At 37.4% G+C, this 20,881-nt stretch overlaps 2 protein-coding genes across 7 annotated transcripts in view; both read right to left on the reverse strand.

Moving 5' to 3' along the window:
• The window catches only part of LOC100551462 (actin-binding LIM protein 2), a 72,370-nt gene extending 54,890 nt beyond the window's left edge, over window positions 1-17,480 (reverse strand). For 4 of the 6 annotated variants that reach the window (XM_019615010.2, XM_010710499.3, XM_010710501.3 and 1 more), the window contains exons 1-3: window positions 17,335-17,480; window positions 15,892-15,985; window positions 2,541-2,628 (exon numbers count right to left, since the gene is read on the reverse strand). In XM_019615010.2, coding sequence (XP_019470555.1) covers window positions 2,541-2,574 — 34 coding nt within the window. In that variant the 5' untranslated portion in view covers window positions 2,575-2,628; window positions 15,892-15,985; window positions 17,335-17,480. Of the gene's footprint in view, window positions 1-2,540; window positions 2,629-10,668; window positions 10,866-15,891; window positions 15,986-17,334 lie in introns of those variants that run through there. The other 2 variants (XM_019615009.2, XM_010710497.3) reach the window with 2 other exon arrangements.
• Window positions 7,075-20,881, reverse strand: part of LOC104910875 (actin filament-associated protein 1-like) — an 89,100-nt gene continuing 75,293 nt past the window's right edge. The window contains exons 8-10 of the mRNA XM_010710526.1: window positions 17,335-17,461; window positions 15,892-15,985; window positions 7,075-7,104 (exon numbers count right to left, since the gene is read on the reverse strand). Coding sequence (XP_010708828.1) covers window positions 7,075-7,104; window positions 15,892-15,985; window positions 17,335-17,461 — 251 coding nt within the window. The remainder of the gene's footprint in view (window positions 7,105-15,891; window positions 15,986-17,334; window positions 17,462-20,881) is intronic.

Below are 20,881 nucleotides of genomic sequence, written 5' to 3' on the forward strand. Positions count from 1 at the left end.
ACAAAGAAAAAAAAAGTCAACAGCTGAACCATTCAATACATTCAACACTAAAACGTGTCACACTGGAACAGGTTGCCCAAGTAGGCTGTGGGTGCGCCATCGCTGGAGGCATTCAAGGCTAGGATGGATGTGGTCTGGGCAGCCTGGTCTGCTGGTTGGCAACCCTGCCTGTGGCAGGGGGGTTGAAACTCAATGATCATTGTGGTTCTTTTCAACTTAGGCGATTCTATGATTATGATCCTATGATACTCATTGTGTTCAGTGGAAATGGAACGTGTGTTCCTATATAAAACAAAGATTTATCTGTACATTTTAATAGTAAAAAGGAACTTTTATGTTTATGCTGGTCTGATATAGGACATGACACAAGATAAAGCATTTTTCCACACACTTAAATAACATCAGTACACAGTAAGTTCTTTCTAAGTAAATGGGAAGTTGAGAACTTCTGTGTCATAAATATTAAATATTTTTACTGGGTGGAGAACACCAATAGGAAATGTTTTGTTTTTAGAGCAGCTTGATAGTTTTCTTCACCAGTGGATTTTGGAAAGAAGATAGAAACAGAAAGTCTAGTTCCCAGAAGGCAGGTGGAGAGCATCAGAATTTGTTTCACAAAAATAATCCAGATGAACTCAGACTAAAGCAGTACAAGACTGTAAATTCAAACTGAATACATTAAGTTTACTAAGTTTTTGAAGTTTTCTGAGGATGTAACTACCAAAAAATGGCTTAATAGCACCTTCAAATTCACTGAAAGAACTTGTCCCAGAAGTCACATAAGCAGAATTTTCCCAGTGGTTTTAAATAGAAATTAGATAACTTTTTTGAATGATTTACTGCCATCTGTAGTCACACAAAACTGCCTGGGACATTCCACCCAAAAGTCATCTGCTGGCTGACTACTGAAGACTTTAAGGTCCACAACACCTTAAGTAACTTCAGATTAGTTTAGTAAAGGAGTGAAGAATGTTTTCATAAAACCCTGTTTTAGCTAACACATCAGGTCAGGCAGTCCAAATATCTAATCACAGATCTTTCACAGAATAAACACCAGTTTCTAATGGAAGCTGTTCTTCATCAGAATACAAGAAGTGTATTAAAAAAAGTTGGTAGGAATTTTTCATGCATCAGAAAATAAAGTGATTAAGACAGTTTCAAATTAAAGGACTTGAGCATAGTTTGTAATGACTTGAACTAAAAATTAGCACAAAAACTAACAGCCATCCTTAAAATAAACTGAACTTAAAAGTTTAATTACAGTCGGGTTTCTGAGGGTTTGAAATCTAGAAACAAATCCGTACTTTGATATCTTTTTTTAAAGCACTGATTTCCCGGGGGATTTCAGTACTGCTAAGCTACTTTGCAATTGGAAGAACCACAGCATTCTCTGGCTCTTGAGAAAGAACACATGAGCATAAACAAGGATCATTATGTCCTTTAATGAGCTAGTTCTTGTAGTAAACCAAAGCGACAATATAATTGTCATTTTGAATAACCTACTAAATTATAATCAGATCTTACTGTTGCGTTTTAAGGTCTAACTTCTCCAGCTTAAAGAATGACTTCAAAGTACACTTCAAGAAAACTGTGGGCAATTGCATAAGTTGTAATAGAGATCTGAGCAAGCATGTAATTTTGAGATAACATAAAACTTTGCAGTTCCCACATCTTACTGAGTTTCTCTTTTCTATCTTGCTTTTAGTACATAAGGCCAATTAAAGACGTAGGCAAAAGCCTTAATTTCCCCTGGAGATTGACCCTATATTTAACTATGCATACCTTTTTTTCTTTGATAAATTTAGTACAGTTAAATTTTACTACATCTGAAATGCAGATTTAGTTTGTATCTGTGTTATTTTTTTAAAAATTATTATTATTTTTAATGAATAAGTTACAGAGCTATTCTTCAGTATTGCCAGTAAAATTTTCTGACACAGAAGTGAATTTCTCCTGTCCAAACTTATGGTTGCCTCTGGTATTAATCCAATGTCTGGTAACGTCTTCAGATCCATGGCATCCTCATCTCCACTTTCCAGGGGTAGTTAGGTCTGACTGAAGGAAGTTTAAGTAAGGATCAAGAGATTTTCTCCTTGTATGCAAATAGGTAATGGGCACAGAATTGTTCAAAGATCTGCAGTGGCAGCTTTAGCTACTGTACTATGTGTGTATTAACTTTTATCTGGACCACTTGTACTGCTGAAAAACCACATTTTCTAGTAAAAGGAAAATGTTATAAACTTCACTGTCAAGTAGTTTCACCTGCTGGAAATAACTACTACTACTTCTTTCAATGATTAATTCTTGCTATTGATTTAAATTAGGAGAGAAGTAATAGTGAATAAGAAGCAATGGGAGGGGAGAGGAAGGAACGGAGATTTTTTTGCTTTGGTTTTGCTTTTACCTAACCTGTATGTATCAATCTTCACTTCTTTTGGTAGTTATGAAGTGAGAATACACATAATACAACTCAGCCACGAAAGCAGGTATGGGCAAGAGGGCCATGATGCCACGATGACTGCTTTGTTTGTTTGTTTTACCTTGAAGATACATTTCTTCTCCTTCTGCAAACATCTGACTGCACCTGACACATCGTGCACAGGTAGGATGATAATGTTTTTCTCCTGCCTGTTCAGGAAAAGAAAAAAAGGAGAGTAAGCATTCTAGTGAATTGTGAGACTTCTTTATGAGAAGGGACTCTTTTTCCATGAACTAGAATATGATTAGAGTAAATCAGTTAATTTCAATTAGTTCAACGGAACTATAGTTCAATAGAATCTCCTATACTTCAGCAATACCTATTTATGATTATATATATTTAACTTTATAAAATCAAATTGTGGTCTTCTCTACTCCAAGAAAATTACCATGCAATAGTTAAGCTTGTGAATTTATGAAACAGAAAACATTCTTACAAAATGAACACATTTTCCATGTAAACAATCATACTGTGCACCAAGTGCAAGGAAGCTTAGGAAATACCTATACAAGGCAGGTGGGAGGCCATAATCTTGAGCACAGATTTTAAACTCACTTATACTCCTCACAACCTCACTATACATATTCTCTTAAAGCACATTAAGAAATATCTTGTGCAAGGAATGTTTGTATTTGCTTCGAAAGCAAAGTGTCTTGCAGATAATGGATACAGAAGTGTATCCATGAGAGACGTGTGGCTGGGTAATAGCTGTTAGTTCAGAACTTACACCTTCATGTTCTGTACTCTAAATTCCTCACACAGATAAACCAGAAGACAGTAATCTCTGTAACAATACCATTGTTTTCAATTGGAATGAGAATAGAAATGTGTTTGGAAAAAGTAAGTCATCAATTTCCAATTACATTATAACCCCGTTAATTTCAACTTTTTCACCTCTCACTTCAGATTGTTTTTCAAGAGGAGAAGACTAGCTGATATAAAAGAGGAAGGGATCTCCAAGAAGGAGGCTCCACAACCTCTCTGGGCAACCTCTTCTACTGCTCAGCCACCCACCCAGTAAAAAAGTGTTTTCTGATGTTCAAACAACTTCCTATGCTTCAGTTTGTGCCTACTGGTTCTTGTCCTGGCACCAGACTCCACTAAAAAGAGCCTGGTTTTATCCTCACTCCACTCTTCTTTCAGGCATGCACCCCTTTATCCAGAGTTGTCACCTACAGCTCATGTGGTCTCTATATGGAACAGACTCTTGTTAAGTTCAACAGCCCCAAAACAGGTCATGGATATGCTCCTAGCAATCCCTACTCTTCAGAAACACCTATGGAACCACAAGCCAGACTGTGGCAACTCCTCTATGTTCTCCTTGACCCCACATTCTGCAGTGCAAGACAGAATGGCCCACAATTTTAGGCTCATGGTCAATGCCACTTCTATTAAGAACAAAAACCAGGAGACCAAGTTACTCTAAAGTTAAGTTTGAGTCCATAAGAAATTTCCTTAACAATAGGCCAAAATGTTCTTATGTTGAATGTTTCATAAACTGTTAATCTGGAGAAGGTTGAAATAGCCATTAGAACTTTGTGTACGTTTAACAAGTTACTCTCAATTATTGTCCCACTATCTTTGGCAACCATTGTACCTTCTATTAATCTAGAAATTTAACACTGTTAGTGCAAGGATGACTTCTTAGTGTTTTTCATTGAGTGAATGAAGTATTTATGATACTTATATTGGTATTCATATGGAATGGTATTTATACTGAAGAACATATTCTGACTCTGGAGGCTATTCTGCCATTCACAATGTCAAATATAGAAGCATAATAAATTCAGGTTAAAGAATATCTATTTACTACTTTACAGCACGGTTTGAATTGGAAGGAACCTCAAAGACCATCCAGTTCCAGACCTGCTGCCATGAGCAGGGACACATTCCTTGAGGAGAAACCTATCACATCAGAATTTCTACTTTGAAAGGAAAAAAACCCCAACAGTTCCTTTTTACTATTCTTTTTATAGCAATGCCTGTGTTGAGTGTTTTCTGCAGCTTTAGAAATGGAAGATGATTGCTATTTATTATGTCAACACCTTAAGTTATAATACCATTAAGTATCTGTAAAGTGTTTAAGCCTCATGGGTTTTAAATTGTTTCCCTGAATACAGGTGTTTAAGGACAGAAGACTACTGAACTATCACCATATAATTTCATAATATGTTGAAAAGAAGTATTATTTTTCTTGGAAGATTCATATTTCACAAACATTCCTAATGCAATTCATAGCCTCAATAATTCAGTAGATAAAGTTCCCAGGTAAACACTATCTAAGAGAGTTCAATTACTCCTATGCCAAAATAAACTGTCAGAATACATTCTCATTTAACCTGTACTGTAACATGCAAACTTTTGTTACACTTCTCTTGTAACCAAAGCACAGAATACAAGACATGCCAGACTCTTTCTCAGTATTTAAAACATCACATCGTTGTAAATGATAGATGCTAGCTAAATCTGAGATTTCAGACTTGATGCAGGAATGAACTCACAGTATTCTCCAATAGGTTTATATTCTTCGCCATGAATTATACTGAGACACTGGGAACTGGGTGTGTCAGGTCTAAACGCAAAATGTAATCTCATTTGGGTTCGTGCCAAAGGGGCTTTTGCTGGAGTCCCTCCCTCAGAGTATTTCAGAGAGTTCATCTCATAGACGAGCAATTGATTCCATCAGAATTCAGAAATGTTACATACAGTAACTGTTTTATGTTTTCAGTTTAGTTGTAATGACGGGCTAGTTATTTTTTTCTTGGTTAGACTGATGTAAGGGAGTTTAATGCAAAAAGCAAATTCCTAACCATGCGTGTACTTCTTTGCACAGTTTGAAAGCTTAGTTTGACAGTCTCAGTGTTGCTTGTTTAATAAAATATCAACACACTAAGAGACAACATTAATCTCTGAGAGATCTCTTATTGTTCATGCAGTAGATTATCATAGAATCACAGAATATCCTGAGTAGGAAGGGACCCACAAGGACCACTGAGTACAACTCCTGGCTCCATACAGGACCACCCAAAAATCAAGCTGTATTTCTAAAAGCATTGTTCAACCAGTTTTCCATAAGCACTGAGCCAAAGTCTTAGTATTTAATTTAAAGAAGGGCTCAAAGCAGTCCTAAAAACTCAGAAAAAGCATTATGAATCACTTCATTCTTCCTAAGTGAGAGGGACCACTTCCTATGGCAGTTCTTTTCTGTGCAGTTGGTGGAGTTTTTTGGACAGTCAACATGAGAAACATATTCATACTGGCTGTAGATGACTGACAACTCCCCACACTCCTCATCAAAAGCATGAGGGTCACCACAGCGTTACTGACTGTCCCACAGCACATCAACAAGCAAACCCAAGCTTCACTGAAAGCAGGACAAGTCTTTGCAGAAATTTTACAACCATGTTTTCTGATTTAACATACCTTAAGGCTTGAATACACAAAAAGGAGAAATAAAAAAACAAAAAAGAACCTGATGTGATAAGAGTGAATCACATAATTTAAAGCACAATTTCCAGACAATTAGGGGAGTAGTCCAAGAGTCTATAGGGAACTGAGAGCAGTAAGAACATCGTGCCTGAAAAACCTGCAGCATAATTTGTACCAGAAAGAATAACCACTAAAAGTTGAGTTCCAAATTAGCTGTCATCACTCAGGGAAAAGATATTACATTATTGTAGACAGCTCAGTGAAAACCTCTGCTCATTCTCTAGCAACGGCTGTGATAACTGATGAAGTCATAAAACATATAAGAGAATGTACATATGGTAATTTAAACTCTATCATAATGACACTGCTACTCTGGTGCCTCTTGCCATTGTTGGAAGTGTAATAGGTGTAGTTTTTTACTGCAGGTGATGAGCAGTAACTGCTTAAGGATTGACACTTGAAGGATTGAAGGATTGGAACCAGTGTGGCCCAGAGCTCAAATTGTAAACTAAGACCTAGGAAGTAGACTCAGGATTTCTAATGACTCTCCCATGAGTGAAGCATAAGTACACCGTATGTCACTGTGTTGCTGACTTAGTGAAGTTATATGTAAAGAGAAGATAGAAAGAAGACAAAACCATTTAATGTGTTAAATAATCAAACTTGTAACTACTTGATTGCTGTCCTGACAGTGAAAGGAAATCTGTCTCATTATCAAAATGCATGGTAGTAACTGATGTCTTTTAACACAAGGAATCAAAAACTTGTTTAAGTGGAAAAAGATGTTAGACTGCTGTGATGAAACCATCATATTAAAACTCATTTTCTATATTAAGGAGGTACAATGTAGATTGCTGTAATAATTCATTATTAATTAAGCCTCATTTGCTGAGATGTCTAAATCCTACCATCCTCATATTCTAAAATCTCTAAGTGAAGTCCTGACTGCAGACTACTTCGAACAAAGTTGATGCAGGTCAACCTGCAAGGTTATGCGAAGGTATGGAGCAAATTGCAGGACCCAGAAACAAATTCAACAGAAGACTTGTGTCAAGGATTCTTAGTTACAGTCACACAGAACAAATCCACTGGAGAGTTAGGTAATCACTAAAAAGCCACCTGTTCAAGCAGAGGAAAACAGAATGAAGCACAGAACATCCAACAGTCTATACCTTTGCATCAGGCAGCTTCTCACACTGAAAAGAACCAAAGATTTTATTAAACACACAACTCAACACCTGCTCCCTGTTCAAGTGGGAGTTACTATTTGTTAGGGAGGGGAGAGGAAAACAATTATGTAGTAGTGATGGACAGAAGTTTAAATTCAATTAGACTATAAATTGTTCTCTTTTCTATACTTTGTCTACAGTTCCTTTAATTTCCAATAACATGGATTACATTAAAGGTCACTGAGATTTCTGCAAGCGCACTTAATAATTCAGCTAGTAGTAGAAACACCATTCAGTTTAGAGACACAAAGAGAAATGCTGTTCATCAGCCACTCACTAATAATTCTGCCATTGCATGCATGAAGTGGCACGGTACGTGAACCATACTGTCTCCATAAACTGGAATCCATTTACTACTTTCAAATAAGTGTGATGATATTCAGAAACTAGATAAACATTGCTGCTAAAAGAAGGTGACTCTGCTCAGTTGTCATATAAAATATCTGTTCATATTTATAGCAAAGCCAGATTTTTGCTTATGCTACAGAAGAACTTGAAGAACTGTTCAGTAGTAGTTGTATATATATAATGGTTAACTTAGTAAACAGCTGCCATGTCATCTACTGATTACAAAGGGCCAGGCAACATTAACCAGGCAGAGATATTTAGCAAAATACCTATTGTTCATGTTATACAACAACACCGAGAAAAGTGTGAGAGTCACAAGACAAAAGGAAAATTATGTGGAGAAAAACTCTTACTAATTCTCTTAGTCACGGTGGACCTGACTCACCACTGAGTCACTGCAGCAGCGTGCCAAGGCAAGAAAACTGTTTTAAATGGGGTTTACACCAGTATAAATGTTGTGTAATGCTTTGAGTCAATCCTTCTCCTCATCTTCTTATTGGATTAATTTCTGAACCCATTCAATGCCAAGAAACAGTCATTTGAACTGTTCAACCCATGCACCTACTGCATTACTTACAGCTTCGCATGTCTCACAAGTACAGTTGTTTCACATTGTGCCTTGATGCTGGCTCATCCCTCTGTACTTTGCAGAGCCTTGAGACTTCCCACCCACATTTGAGTCATTTTTACTCCTTCCCACACACGCCTTATTCTTCTAGGTATAAAGTGCAGAATCAAATGTACCAAGAGGGACATTTACCTCAGAATTAGAGTACTTTATTATACATACTGGACACTCAAAACAATAAGTTTCTAGTGTTTTAGGGAGAAATAAAAAATGAATAAAAGTTTTAAAGGGAATAATTAAGAAAAAGCAAGAATAGAAAAGGCTCAGCACTATTATAACTGCAATCTCATTCTGTGACATCTGCAAACAAGTTTTTACTAAGGAGCAATATCAGCACTGCCACAATCAGGCAAAAGCTGGAAAAATTCAACAGAACTATTTTTCTACAGAACTTTTTATACTACCTTGTAAATCAAAAAGGTTGAACATGCCTACAATCACTAATTTTGCACTCAGTTGATTTTGTTATGCAATGACTGATTGCCCCTTTTGTCTTTTTCTGCTCAGCTTTGCAGCTTTGCCTTGCCACCCACCAAGACTGGAAGAGGCTTCTGTTTTCCATTTGCTCGATTACCTCCTTCATTTCTTTTCAACTTCTCTCTCCCACTCCTTCGAACTCACTTGTGGCCCAAGACAAGCTGCAGCTGGCTCTCACTTCTACCATCCCTCAATAGGGGAGAGAGAGAAAGAAAGGAGAAAGATGACTTGCAGATATAGTCCTCTTCCTTTTCAAGCTTGCAGCTGTAGATTTAGCCCACCCATTTCAGACAGGAAGAATGAATTTACAACTAACAGTGAACAGCCCTGTTGAGGAAGGATGATGTATCAAATGAAGGCAGCACAGATCGTCTCACGCGGGGTGTGGTGGTCTGGGTTGCAGACATCTGAGGGCAGAAGCTGTCTCTCAATCCTGAGCAAGGGGCTGACATTTTGGATCTTCAGATTTAGCTGGGACCAAAAATGCTGCTGTCATGTGCAAAATGGACAGTAATAGTACTTCCTGGAAATAGCTTTCATATTCATCAGTACATTTCTGAGTACAAAAGTGATGAAAGTTGGGAGAAGAAAAGAAAACCTTAGAAATACAAGAAACGAGCTGCATAGGCTGGTTTCCTGCTAACATAGAACATTGTCAGATGGGCCAGAGCATACTCAAGATGCTTTATAAGCAAAGGCACTTGTCACTAAGTGCACTTATCGCTACACCACTGTCACAATGACAGGAGAGAGCTGGAGGGATGCTGGTGTGATGCTAGCTGCATCATGGCTGTACTACAGGGCACTGAAGAGAAGCAGCACACCTAAGCCATGAATCAGAAGGAACACAAAGAGAGAAATTACATGAAGGATGAGAAACTGAAGACTTCCAAAATGCAATGCTTCCCATTGTCAAAATATTCAAATGTTAGCAAAGATTGCGAAACAATAAAGCATCACCACAGCAACACAGTGCTCAGTAGGGCACTATAAGTGGCATAATATCTGCTGTATGTATCTGATGCTCAGAACATACAGGCTGAATACTGAAGCCAGTGCTTTGATACAAAACTGTCATAAGAGATTAAGACAGACAAAACTAATTAATAAGCTAAATTAATTTTTATTATGATCACTTACGATAGTTAGATGATACTACATTTTTGCATTAAAACAAAGCAGTGGTCAGCATTCACCTGCCTTCCAAAGGTCTAACCCCGAGCCTGGGATATAACTATGCACTAAAACTCCATCACATACAAACCCACACAGATACAGAATCACAGAATTGTAGGGGTTGGAAGGGACCTCTAGAGATCATCGAGACCAACCCCCAAGATACAAGTGCATAGCAACTCTGTCAGAGATCTTTTCCATCCATATGAGAGAAATTCTCATAAGAAAGTACATAACTGAAAAAAAAATTAAAAAGCAGTAGTAATTTTTACCTCTGTATTAATCAGTTTCCCACAGATTTTGAACTTCTCTTTTATATTATTCAAAATTAGTTTTCAGAATCCCTTACTTTGGTAAAAATCTAACAAGGCTTAAGCTATCAACAAGAGCTCCTCACTGTGCTTACTTGAGAACCCTGAAAACTGACTTACAGGGTTAAAATTCTGCAAACAGTTCTTTTCAGTATACACTAATTCTGCCTGACTTCTGTGAGGTTTTAGGAGTCCAGACAATAGTAATGGATAAGTATAGCTCTGTATCTCCTTCTGGAGAGAACAGACTGTTGCAAAAGGGAAAGAATGAGGGTGGGACACAGATAAGGTGAATGAACCCAAAATATTGCAACTGGTCTACAGAAAAGGTTAAAAACTAAGACTGACAGTATTTATACGCTTATTGATTGTACTTCTAATCATATCTGTTTTAAAGGAAAACATTCATCTGATAGTTTGCACTCACCCACCCAAGTTCAGATGCAATGTGCTGATGATTAACCTGCACTTGCAAACCAGCAGCCCCAGACAAGCACACGTAACACCAAAACAGAGACAGCTCTCAAAGTGCAAAATGTCTTGCATCTCAGTAAGCACCAGTCATTGAAAGCTCTAGTTAACGTTTCCTACCTTCAGTGGATTCCTTGGGCAAGAGCTAATGCTGATTTATTTAGCTGTATCTTTTCCAACAGTTTTCCTTCTTTTCTTGTGATGGAGAGAACTGTCGTGCAGAGCAGTATCTAAGTGAGGATTAGTACAGACACTCAGATCCTTCTGCTGCTCTGACAGCCTTCTCCAGGCTGATCATGCTACAGGAAATACTTCATGCACATAGACAGAATCACTTTTACTGCATGCTTCAGCGTTAATGCCTGCACTGTAAGCTGCTGGAGCACCTTTCACACATCACTAGGTTTTGTTGTAAGTGAAACAGCAGGGTAACGGGCATTTCAGAACGAACCATTATTCCACACTGCGGGCAGAAATTCATGCACCCCGCTGTAAAGAATTAGTCTCGTCTCTCTACTGTGCTGAGACTTTTGAATAGGGAAAGGGAATTGATTTACAAAGTGGATGTGGCTGCAAACAGCTCAACCCTAAGGCAAAGCAAAAAGCAAACTACAAAAAAAAGAAAAGAAGATTCATGCTTTAATTAATAAGTCGCTGAGGTGTAACTGCCATTTAATTGACATATACATAATTTACATTTCTAGTCTAATTCCTGTCTAGTGCCTTCTGCATTTGTTCCTTCATTTTCAAGCAGCATATGGTTATGATGAATAGATTTTTTAAAATATTGATTATATTTTATAGACATTTACACATACATGTAAAACAGCAAAAATGTTAACTCTTCCTTCACCCATATGCTGAGTACCATGCTGCCATTTCAGAGGGAGCATTTGGACCCATCTTCATGTTTGGCAAATGATACGGGCATTTTCACCAGCTCAAGTAGGGCACGTTTATACCACAGCCATAGCTGTAAACCAGAGCATGGTGGTAGACAGAAGCCTAGTCAAGATTTGAAAATATCCCTGTCTGCAGCCCAGATCACCAATTACAGTAGTAATTGGTTTGCATGGAAATAAGCCTCAAGAGGTCTTTCCAGAAATATACAATCCTCCAATATTTTACACTATCAGTTTTTGTCCATACTAAATTCAAAGCAACAGCTTATAGCAGTGGAGAATCACCTTGAACACGGAGGCCTGCTAAGAGGCAGCTCAGACCAGGCAGAACTGCTGCAGCTGCCTACCTAGGAAATCACATCTGATTTCCTCACAGCCCGCAATGTGTTTGCAATCAAAACATCTCCAGAGGCTGTCTTTTGCTGTGAAGGTTTCCTCTAAGGACCTAGGAAATCATTAGTTGAAACAGTAGATGAAGAGAAACACTCCCCAAGTCACTTCTTACAAGGGGCTATCAATGGTAATGAAGCCGGAGAAAGAAAAACACCTTCAGAGCAAGCTGTCTCAGGGAAGCAATTTTCTTTAGAAATGGAGAAAAGAGTTACTAGCACTGCCCAAGGTAGTGGTGGGACATCATCCAGAGCACAGCGTCCATCCATGCTGAGATGCATGGATTCTCAGGGGGCAGTGGCCGCTCAGGAGAACTACAAGCATCACAATAAGAGTCTAGAGCTGATTTTGATGGGGTAAGAGGAAACGGTTTCAAATCAAAAGAGGAGAGATTTGGATTGGATATAAAGAAGTTTTTTACAACAAGGTTGGTGAGCACAAGTCGCCCAGAGAGATGGTGGGTGCCCCATCCCTGTAGACATTCAAGGTCAGGCTGGATGGGGCTCTGAGTAATCTGTAGGTGTCCCTGTTCATCACAGGGGAGTTGGACTAGATGGCTGAAGGATATTAAAGGGTCCCTTCAAACTCAAACAATTCTATGATTCTATGATTTTTAGGAGTAGAGAAGAATTCAGCTTGTTTATTTTAGCAAAACTGAAGTTAACAGGGACTAAGATGGTCTCTGTAAGTTTTTCTTAGAGATCTTCAATTAAAAGGAAGAATATCAAAAGAGCTAAAAATCAGTCTTTATGAGGAGAACTAGCAACTACGGACTGACCACACACAAATAGAGAGATATATAGAGAATAGAATAGAGCTGGAATTAAGATTATTTTTCTAATTATCAGTTACAGAAATCCCGGTAGGTTCCCAGAAGGGAACCAGAATGTGTCACTGTCTGCCAACCAACCACTCCACACAAAACATCAGCCTCCCCAGCATCTGCATAGGCTGTTCTGAGGGAAAGACAGGAGACAGGGAACCTGCTTCTGTACCCTCCAAGCAGAACACAACTAGGAGATTGACTGAGGATCATTAAACAAATGCTAAGTTTTCTCTGGAATGAAATGAGTTTGTTCCAGGATCAGAGTTACCATGTGAAATACAGAGTATTTTTCTATCAAGGCAATTACACATATTTTGTCTATTTTTATGATATGTTTATTAGCACAAGTTGATAATAAATAACTGCATATGACATTAAAAAAGAGAAAATATATATTTTTAGTGCCAAATAGATTAGAACACAATATTGGGGAAAAAAGGTTATAAAATCAACAGCATATTATTTTCAAAAGTGTTTATTTTCTGTGCTGTTGCTTGAGGTTTGCTATTGCTGGACTGGGAACAGAGCTACAGCACAAGCTCATGCTCTGTAGTTATAGCACAAAAAAATAAACCCTAAAGGCTTTCAGTTGCATTGCAGCTTAAGTCAAACTACAAAGTAAACTCCAGCCATATCTTGCTGCTCATTTTGGATGTTAGGTTTATCAATATAAGTGGTCAGACCAGAATCGTATCAATTTCTAGGACAGGGTGGATGTTGTATGAAGCAGTGCTCTTTAGGTTTTCAAACCAAACCTTGTCCAAACAAGCACTGGTGAGAAGAGTTTTTGTAAAGACAAGAGCAAATATGTTGCCATTTAAAGTAATACAATAATTTATGGTCTCTATAAGTCAGTAATTTAACCTCATTTGTAGCTTTTTCAGTACAAGTTCCCTGGGAGACTGGGGAAAGAGACACAGTGGACTGAAGAGGAAGACACAAGAAAGAAGTCAGAAACACAGCTATCCTGTGTTTGAGTTTCTTTACTACATGAAATGGAGCTGGCCCTAAGAAAATGCACTGAACAAAGAATTTAAGTAACTAAAGCATCACTGTATTTGGCGGGCAACCTACAAAACCAACCATATTTTTATAATTTATCACTAATTCACAATAGTTGACTCTCCCTTCCTCCTCTGCTGAATAAACACTTTAAATGAACTAGTGTTGGAAAGGGAGACAGCATTTTAAAATCTGGGCACAGAACAATTGTGGAAGCAGCTGTCCTCCTGACATTATCACAGAAATCAGAGATGGAAAAAATCCTATTAGGTCATATAGTCCCGCCCTTTGTCATTGCAGGATTGTTCCCTAACGTAGATTTTCCAGTGCCTTGTCCAATCTAGTTTTAACATGATCTAAGTGATAGCTTCCAGCAGCTCCCTTGGGGAACTGTTCCTCTGGCTAAGAAGTATCACTGACAAATTTTTTTCCCCTTTTTTATCAGCAATTCACCCTATTATTTCTATGTATTATTTCTATATCTCTCCAGATTATATTTAAGGCCACAGAAATAAATGCTGAAGTATTGAAAAATACTTCAGGATTCCAAACAATTCTAACAGAAAATGTATACAATGACAAGCAGCCACAGCTACTTTTTGTTTTTGTCCTCCTGACCAGGAGATGTACAAGTGTCCCAGCAACCTGACCAGAGACAAACACAGAATGTGATACTGGACAGACAGAAGAGATCAGCCCCAACTCTACACTAGAATAAATCTGTCTGCTGTAGGCAAGCAACAAATGACTTAACTGCATTAGCAATGAAGGTGGTCTCTGTGTTCTTTCAAATTGATTTGCTTAAGGCGTGAGTTTTGGTCTCTCTTCCTCATGATACAATGTGTGCACTACCTCCTTATTCAGCTACTCTTCACTTCTGACACTACAACTCAGTGACCATTTTAAGCGATCCCTCAGAGAGATTCAGACACCGAATATTAATGTACCTGTTGTAATGCATTGCCTGCTTCAAGCTAACTTCATCTTGGCTTTCCTGTATGGAAGTGACACTATCTTATACTGCTGTGATTTTACAGGTTGCAAAAGTCCTCTCTTCTACTTACATCCTCTCTGTTTCAAAAAAGTTTACAGAATCCTGCATCGGTACTTTTGGCCACATTTAAATATCATAGGTTTCAATCAACATTGCTCCCAGCCTTCATGAGTACCAAAATAATAATAGTATCAATACTACCATTTTTTCAACAGAGGAACGCTGCAAATGAGTGGGGATAGAGAGAATATAAGAGGCCAAATATCCACCAACCAAAAACTTACCTAGAACTACAATGACCTACATAATCAGGGATGGTCAAATTCCTACAAAATCTTTAAAAAATGATCTTGTCTCAAGTTTATTTTGCTAAGTCTGTAATAAAAATAAGGAACCAAACTGTGGATAAAAATTTTATCAAGTAAAGAGAGTAATTTTTGTACATATGTTATTATGAGTCTATTTTCTGAGATTTTATAAAACATTTCATAAAAACAGTTGGAAAATGCTTTCCATGCATTAACCAAAACACCTCATGATGCCAACAAATACAGACTCATTGTTCTCTTCCACTTACCTCTTGATCCCCTCCATAGATACTACTGTCCAGCATTTAGATAACTATTCTGTGCATGACTTCTAGCAGCTTTGGAGGATGCCTGTTGTGACCACTTTATCTAAACTGTGAAATTGAGTGGAACAAATAGGGATCTGAGGAACTTCTTCCTAACTCCAACATTGCTAGGGCTCAGATGGATCACTGCAGTCAGACTCAAATACTATTTAGATCAAAGAACTGTATTTATTTCTGATGCTCGATCAGTTATGTGAAAATCTGGTTTGTAAAAAAGCACCTACGCTAAACAACATCCTTAAGTTTTAGAACACCAAATTCTGAAAAACAAATCTAAAAACCCAATAAAAGCAGCAGCATAATATAGCTTATTTTTGGTACGAAAATAAACCTCGAGTTATTCATTTTCCTTTTTCATGCATCTGGTAATGTATTCACTTCCCACTTCTACTTGAATGTTCGCCAGTACTATATTTATCCATTTAAGAACTCAAATATAAAATTATTAAAAGAAGAAACAGAAAACAATCATATAAGTCATCCATATGATTTCATAATTAAACTTGTGTTAACAGTCATTTGTGAGCATAGTAATACATAGCAAAGAGAAATTCTCTTTGCATATGTTATGATTTGAGTGACAGATTCTCCTTACCTCAAGCACTCTGCCCGTAATATATTTTTCACAATTGTCACATCTGATACCAAACTTTGCATGATAGTCCGTTTCGCAATATGGAATGCCATCCCTACAGAACAAGGACAGACAACACAGAGATTGCTTTACATTGGGTTACAGGTTTTCTGTGAGATTATACAACTAAAATACATTAACAGTTACAGTTGAAAAATATGAAGAACAAGAATCAAAGTCTTAGTGTTTCTTTTTCTAAAAAGTTAAAATCAAGAAACTTAGATAACTTAAAATGAACCAGTCTGTTAATTTCACACTTGGATCACAATTTTACAAAATTTTACAGTTAGATCATTAAACGGGTGAATGAAATTTCTCTAGAAGAACTGGAGATTGTTCAAACATTGTAAAATGTAAATGAAGTATAGTTAAATACATTTAGTGCATTAGTTCATAATATGCTAGAAGAACCCATGATCGGATGGCAAATGCTCAGTGTTTAGGGGCTTTTACTTGTGGAAAAATAAACATTAACTTTATAGTAGACAAGTTTGAATGCTAGAGACTAACCTACGAGTTATCACAAAAATCAATTGAATTGATTGAAAAATGGATATTTCTTCTCTTCAATTTTGTTTGTTTGGGATTTAGTTTATTTAAGTTTATTTAGTTTATTCAAGAGAGTAGAATGGGATTTGAGACAATGTGAAACTGTACTTGGGAACACCCTTTTATTAAATTCTGTTTTTTCAGTCTCCAGTGCATGCTGTGAAATTAACTTGTATTAATCCAAATCCAAGGAACTGTTTAAAGTCAGCAAGACATTGGCTGTGAAGCCCCATCATCTCTGAATCTCTGGGCACTGGTGGTTGAGATAGCCGTTTAGGAAAATTTTGTCATATCAACATAATTCTCCAATGCAAAAATTAATCCCAGTTGCTTTGGCCAGTGAAAAGTCTGTATCTCATCAGACTGATATGAGTGCTGACACAGACTTGGTCTCCATATGTGCTTTGTGCTAACTCTTATTGCTGTCATCAAATTCAGTCCAAATCTGATAGCACAAGTGTCAAACAGCACAAAGCCGCAGTATATAACTCTTTAATGAACACTTTAAGATTCTTTTTGCTTATGTGAAATACATGGAAAGGATAGTATCTGCTTCAGCATCACAGATAGCAAAGGCAAACACAAATAACAAAGAACACATCTGCAGAGTTTCGAAGCATATTCCACCCAATGGCTTCCCTTAGCACAGCTGCTCTGGTAACTCAAGGTAAATTGACAAATTCTATTTTATTCATTTTTTAATTCATTTTAATACAAATTGAGTAATGCTTGGTAATCTTTTATAGCTCTCCAAACATTTACGAAGACAAACTAAAGGATATACAACATTGAATTATTCAGTTGGTATCAGAAATATACTGAATAAAACCTTCTGAGCTTCCCCACTCAACTTACTTGCTGATGTACTCTGCGTTCAGTAGCTTGCCACATGCATTGCACTTAAAACAGCCCAAATGCCAGTGTTTGTCCAAGGCAACCAATGACTGCCCATTTTTTATTTCTGAACCACAGCCTCCACAATCTGCAAGAGAGAAAAATCCAATGAGTGCATCACATGCTTTAAACTCTCAAGTAATGATACAGGTTACTGCAGTACGCAGTACAAGAATCAATTCATGTCTTAGTAACAGCTTGCACGTGCTCTAAAGCTTGCTGCTGACTGCTTACCAATGGATCACAAGCAGTGCTGCCCTAATGTCCTACATGGCATGAATAATCCAACACAGAAGCAAAACCTAATAACTTACATTTCTAGTGACTTAGGTTATATTTTAAATTCTTTATATACTGTCTAAAGAAGGTGAAGTTTTGCTCATTAAGTTCTAAAGTATTGTAAATCAGCCCAATGAGATTAATAAGAAAAAAGAGTAAAAGTTACAAGACTAGAATGAACTATTAAGGCTTTTTGTTAGACTTTGCTTCTGAATCAGACAGTTTAACTCATAATTAAAAATTTTTCTGCAAATGGGGAAAAAAACTAATCTGAAATTCTGATTTGAACTTCTGTTACCAGGAAAACTACATTAAAAAAATGAGAGGCATTACAAGATGTGACATTGGATGCGCAACATGTGAAACTGATGGCTGGCTACATACTCATTATTTATAGAAAATCATACATAATCTGGATACTTTTGACTACACTAGTAAAATATAAAACCACTCTCAGACACTACGTGTTCGTGACCCTGTCTAGAGGAATACACATAGACATGGAATTTGAAGCTCTAAACTCTACATGAATCCTTAAATATCCTACACAGTCCAGAGCACATTCCCTCTCCACTCTCTTCAGTTTCCCATCTGTGTGCAGTTCTCTAACAAAATGTTAGAACATTCAGCTTCACAATACATGGAAAACATCAGTGCTAAACTAATCCTAGAATCAATACAATCAGTAATCAATCTAATTTGATATTATCTAAAACCTTTCTTTTTTTTTCTTTTGGAGGAGTTCTTCATGTATACTAACAATTTGCTTGGGAAAAGACAAACCCAAAGATACATTAAAGATTCGTTTAGTGATTCCAGAAAAGAAAAAAAACATCTTCCATGGAGGAGAAAATATGTAAAAAGCATAAAAAAAGATTTATCTAGTTATTAAGAAAGAACTCCAAACGTAGGTTCTCATTAGAAGACTTAAACAGTTCTCTTAAAAACTTTCTGATTTAAGCTTCTATTTAGTTGATGATATGATCCTAATGAGACACTCTGTTAGTGCAATTGCAAATATTTAATTTCTGAGTGCACAACTATAAAGGGTAGATCTTATTTTCCTTTAGTGGATTTGGAATGGATTAGGGGAGAAACAGTATGTCTCTTTAGTATCACTCTGTACAGAACCAATATGTGGAAACAGATCAGCACAAAAGCGTATGCAGCACAGATCAGAACACTGGAGTTTTGCTAATAAGAGGGAACATTTGGGTATGTGCCTGCATTTAGTCCCATAAGACAATAAATGCTCCAGGATGCATTCTTTAAATGCAATCAGAAAGTTGTTTGTGATCTCCTACGCACTAGGAGTTTATCTGATAATCTAATTTAATCTTAATGGTTGAATGTTTATTTTGCCAACTTAATACAACACGTGTGACCAGAAGTCATTCAGCTTCCATCCTGCTGAAGCCTGGGTGGGCAAAAATGCAGCATTTTGTGGACTACTGTTTCATTGCTAACTGTCGCATTCTCTGTTAAATTCTAGGTAAGTAAAAACAAATATTGTGGTTTCTATGCCAACAGTTCCTGTTTGAGTGATGTCCTTGTTTTCCTGTCTTGGATGTAGCATCCTTTGGTGACTCACCTCATTTCATCCAATAACTCTGCAGTACACATCAATTTACTGCTTCATACTGATATTCTCCCCAGAGTACTCTTTCAACATTATCACTGACACAAGGTGCTTTCACATCTAGCATTTGATAAACTAAACAAACAAGTAGGTTGTTATTTATGTAATAATAAAAAATTCAAGAGATCAGGCAAAAAGCAAGTACTTGACATTCTTCATTTATTCCAAATGTAATACATGAAAGAGGTGAAAACCAGAGGAAAATAGAAGGGCTGGTCAGAGAGGGTTGTTTTTCTGGGAGCTCAGTGGATCCCAAGAACTCTAATGAAAGCATTCGTGAGCTCAATTCAGAGATAAATAGGCTGATGAATAGCTTACATAGTACATATCAGGCAGTTCTAAGACAAGTATAAAACCAGCATAACAGTAGGTCAGCGTATTACGTGGTAGATGACTTAGTTTGCTCGAGGAGATGTTTTCGTGCACTACCAGTCTTCCATAAAAATAGGTAGGTCACTCCAAAAGTAATGCTCCTACTTATTGCCATGGAAACTACAACAGCTTCAAAGGGCACAATAACACTATTTGATAGAGAAAACTCAGGTGCAAAACACTCATTTTCAACACAGTCACTACCATTAGCTGTGCATTTTCACTCGCGATGAACAAGAGCCTGCATGTTGCTTGCAGCAAAAGCAGTGGAGGTGATCCACTGTCACTATCACCACAACTGAAACGCACCACCGGCTGCCTCATCCAGTGTTTAATCTCCAAAAACATTCAGAAAGCATTGATGAATGTCAATGGGTGCCATTTGTTCTGCATGGAGAAATTCAATGACACATCTTTGCACCATGCACATTTTCATGTCAGACACCATCTTGTCAGGCTGCCCCTCTGCTGTCAGCTATCACACAGCAACAAAACATAATGGGATACTGATGGGAAGATTCAATCTCTACTTACATCCTATCAACATCTGCCTCTAACACCTTGGGCCAACATAATAAAATTGAAACCATTCCTTGCAGAAAAACTCTCTACCAAAGATTCTATTCCCTACCCTAAGGAGGAATTACACCTCTTCCAGGGCTCATTCCTTTTGAGGCACGTGGTTTGCTATCGGTCTGCAGGTAAGGAGATGCTGTACCTGTGCACTGGGGAGGCATGGTGCAAGGACCTGGGAGAACTGAACTGAGGAAATAAAACACAAGCAGTCTCTGTAGCATATGAGTGTAGACAGAGTAAGTATATTAAAGGATTCTGCATTACAGATAATCAAATAAACTTGCCCTGTCAGTACTTAACCAGGGAAATAATTTCCATTAAGGTCAAAGCCAGTTTTCCCATAGGAAAAGGAGACAAACAGATAACAGGCTATTAAAGCATGGATCCACAAATGCAGCCAGGCAAAATGGATCATCCTCAGTCATGTATCTAATCCATCTCAAATAAGTGACAAGAGAAAGCACACTGAAAGCAAAGTGAAAAGAAACAGCCATTGTCTCTGCTAAAGAAAATGGCTTCAGCAATACAGGAATCAGTGTAGTGTCCTGCACTGCATTCACAAAGCAGCATTTGCTGACACAGAGCAGAAGGGAGATGGTGAAAACTACTGTTAAAAGAAAGATCTAGAGGAAAAAAGAAAAA

Source organism: Meleagris gallopavo, chromosome 4, assembly GCF_000146605.3.
Source record: "Meleagris gallopavo isolate NT-WF06-2002-E0010 breed Aviagen turkey brand Nicholas breeding stock chromosome 4, Turkey_5.1, whole genome shotgun sequence".
Lineage (NCBI taxonomy): Eukaryota > Metazoa > Chordata > Aves > Galliformes > Phasianidae > Meleagris > Meleagris gallopavo.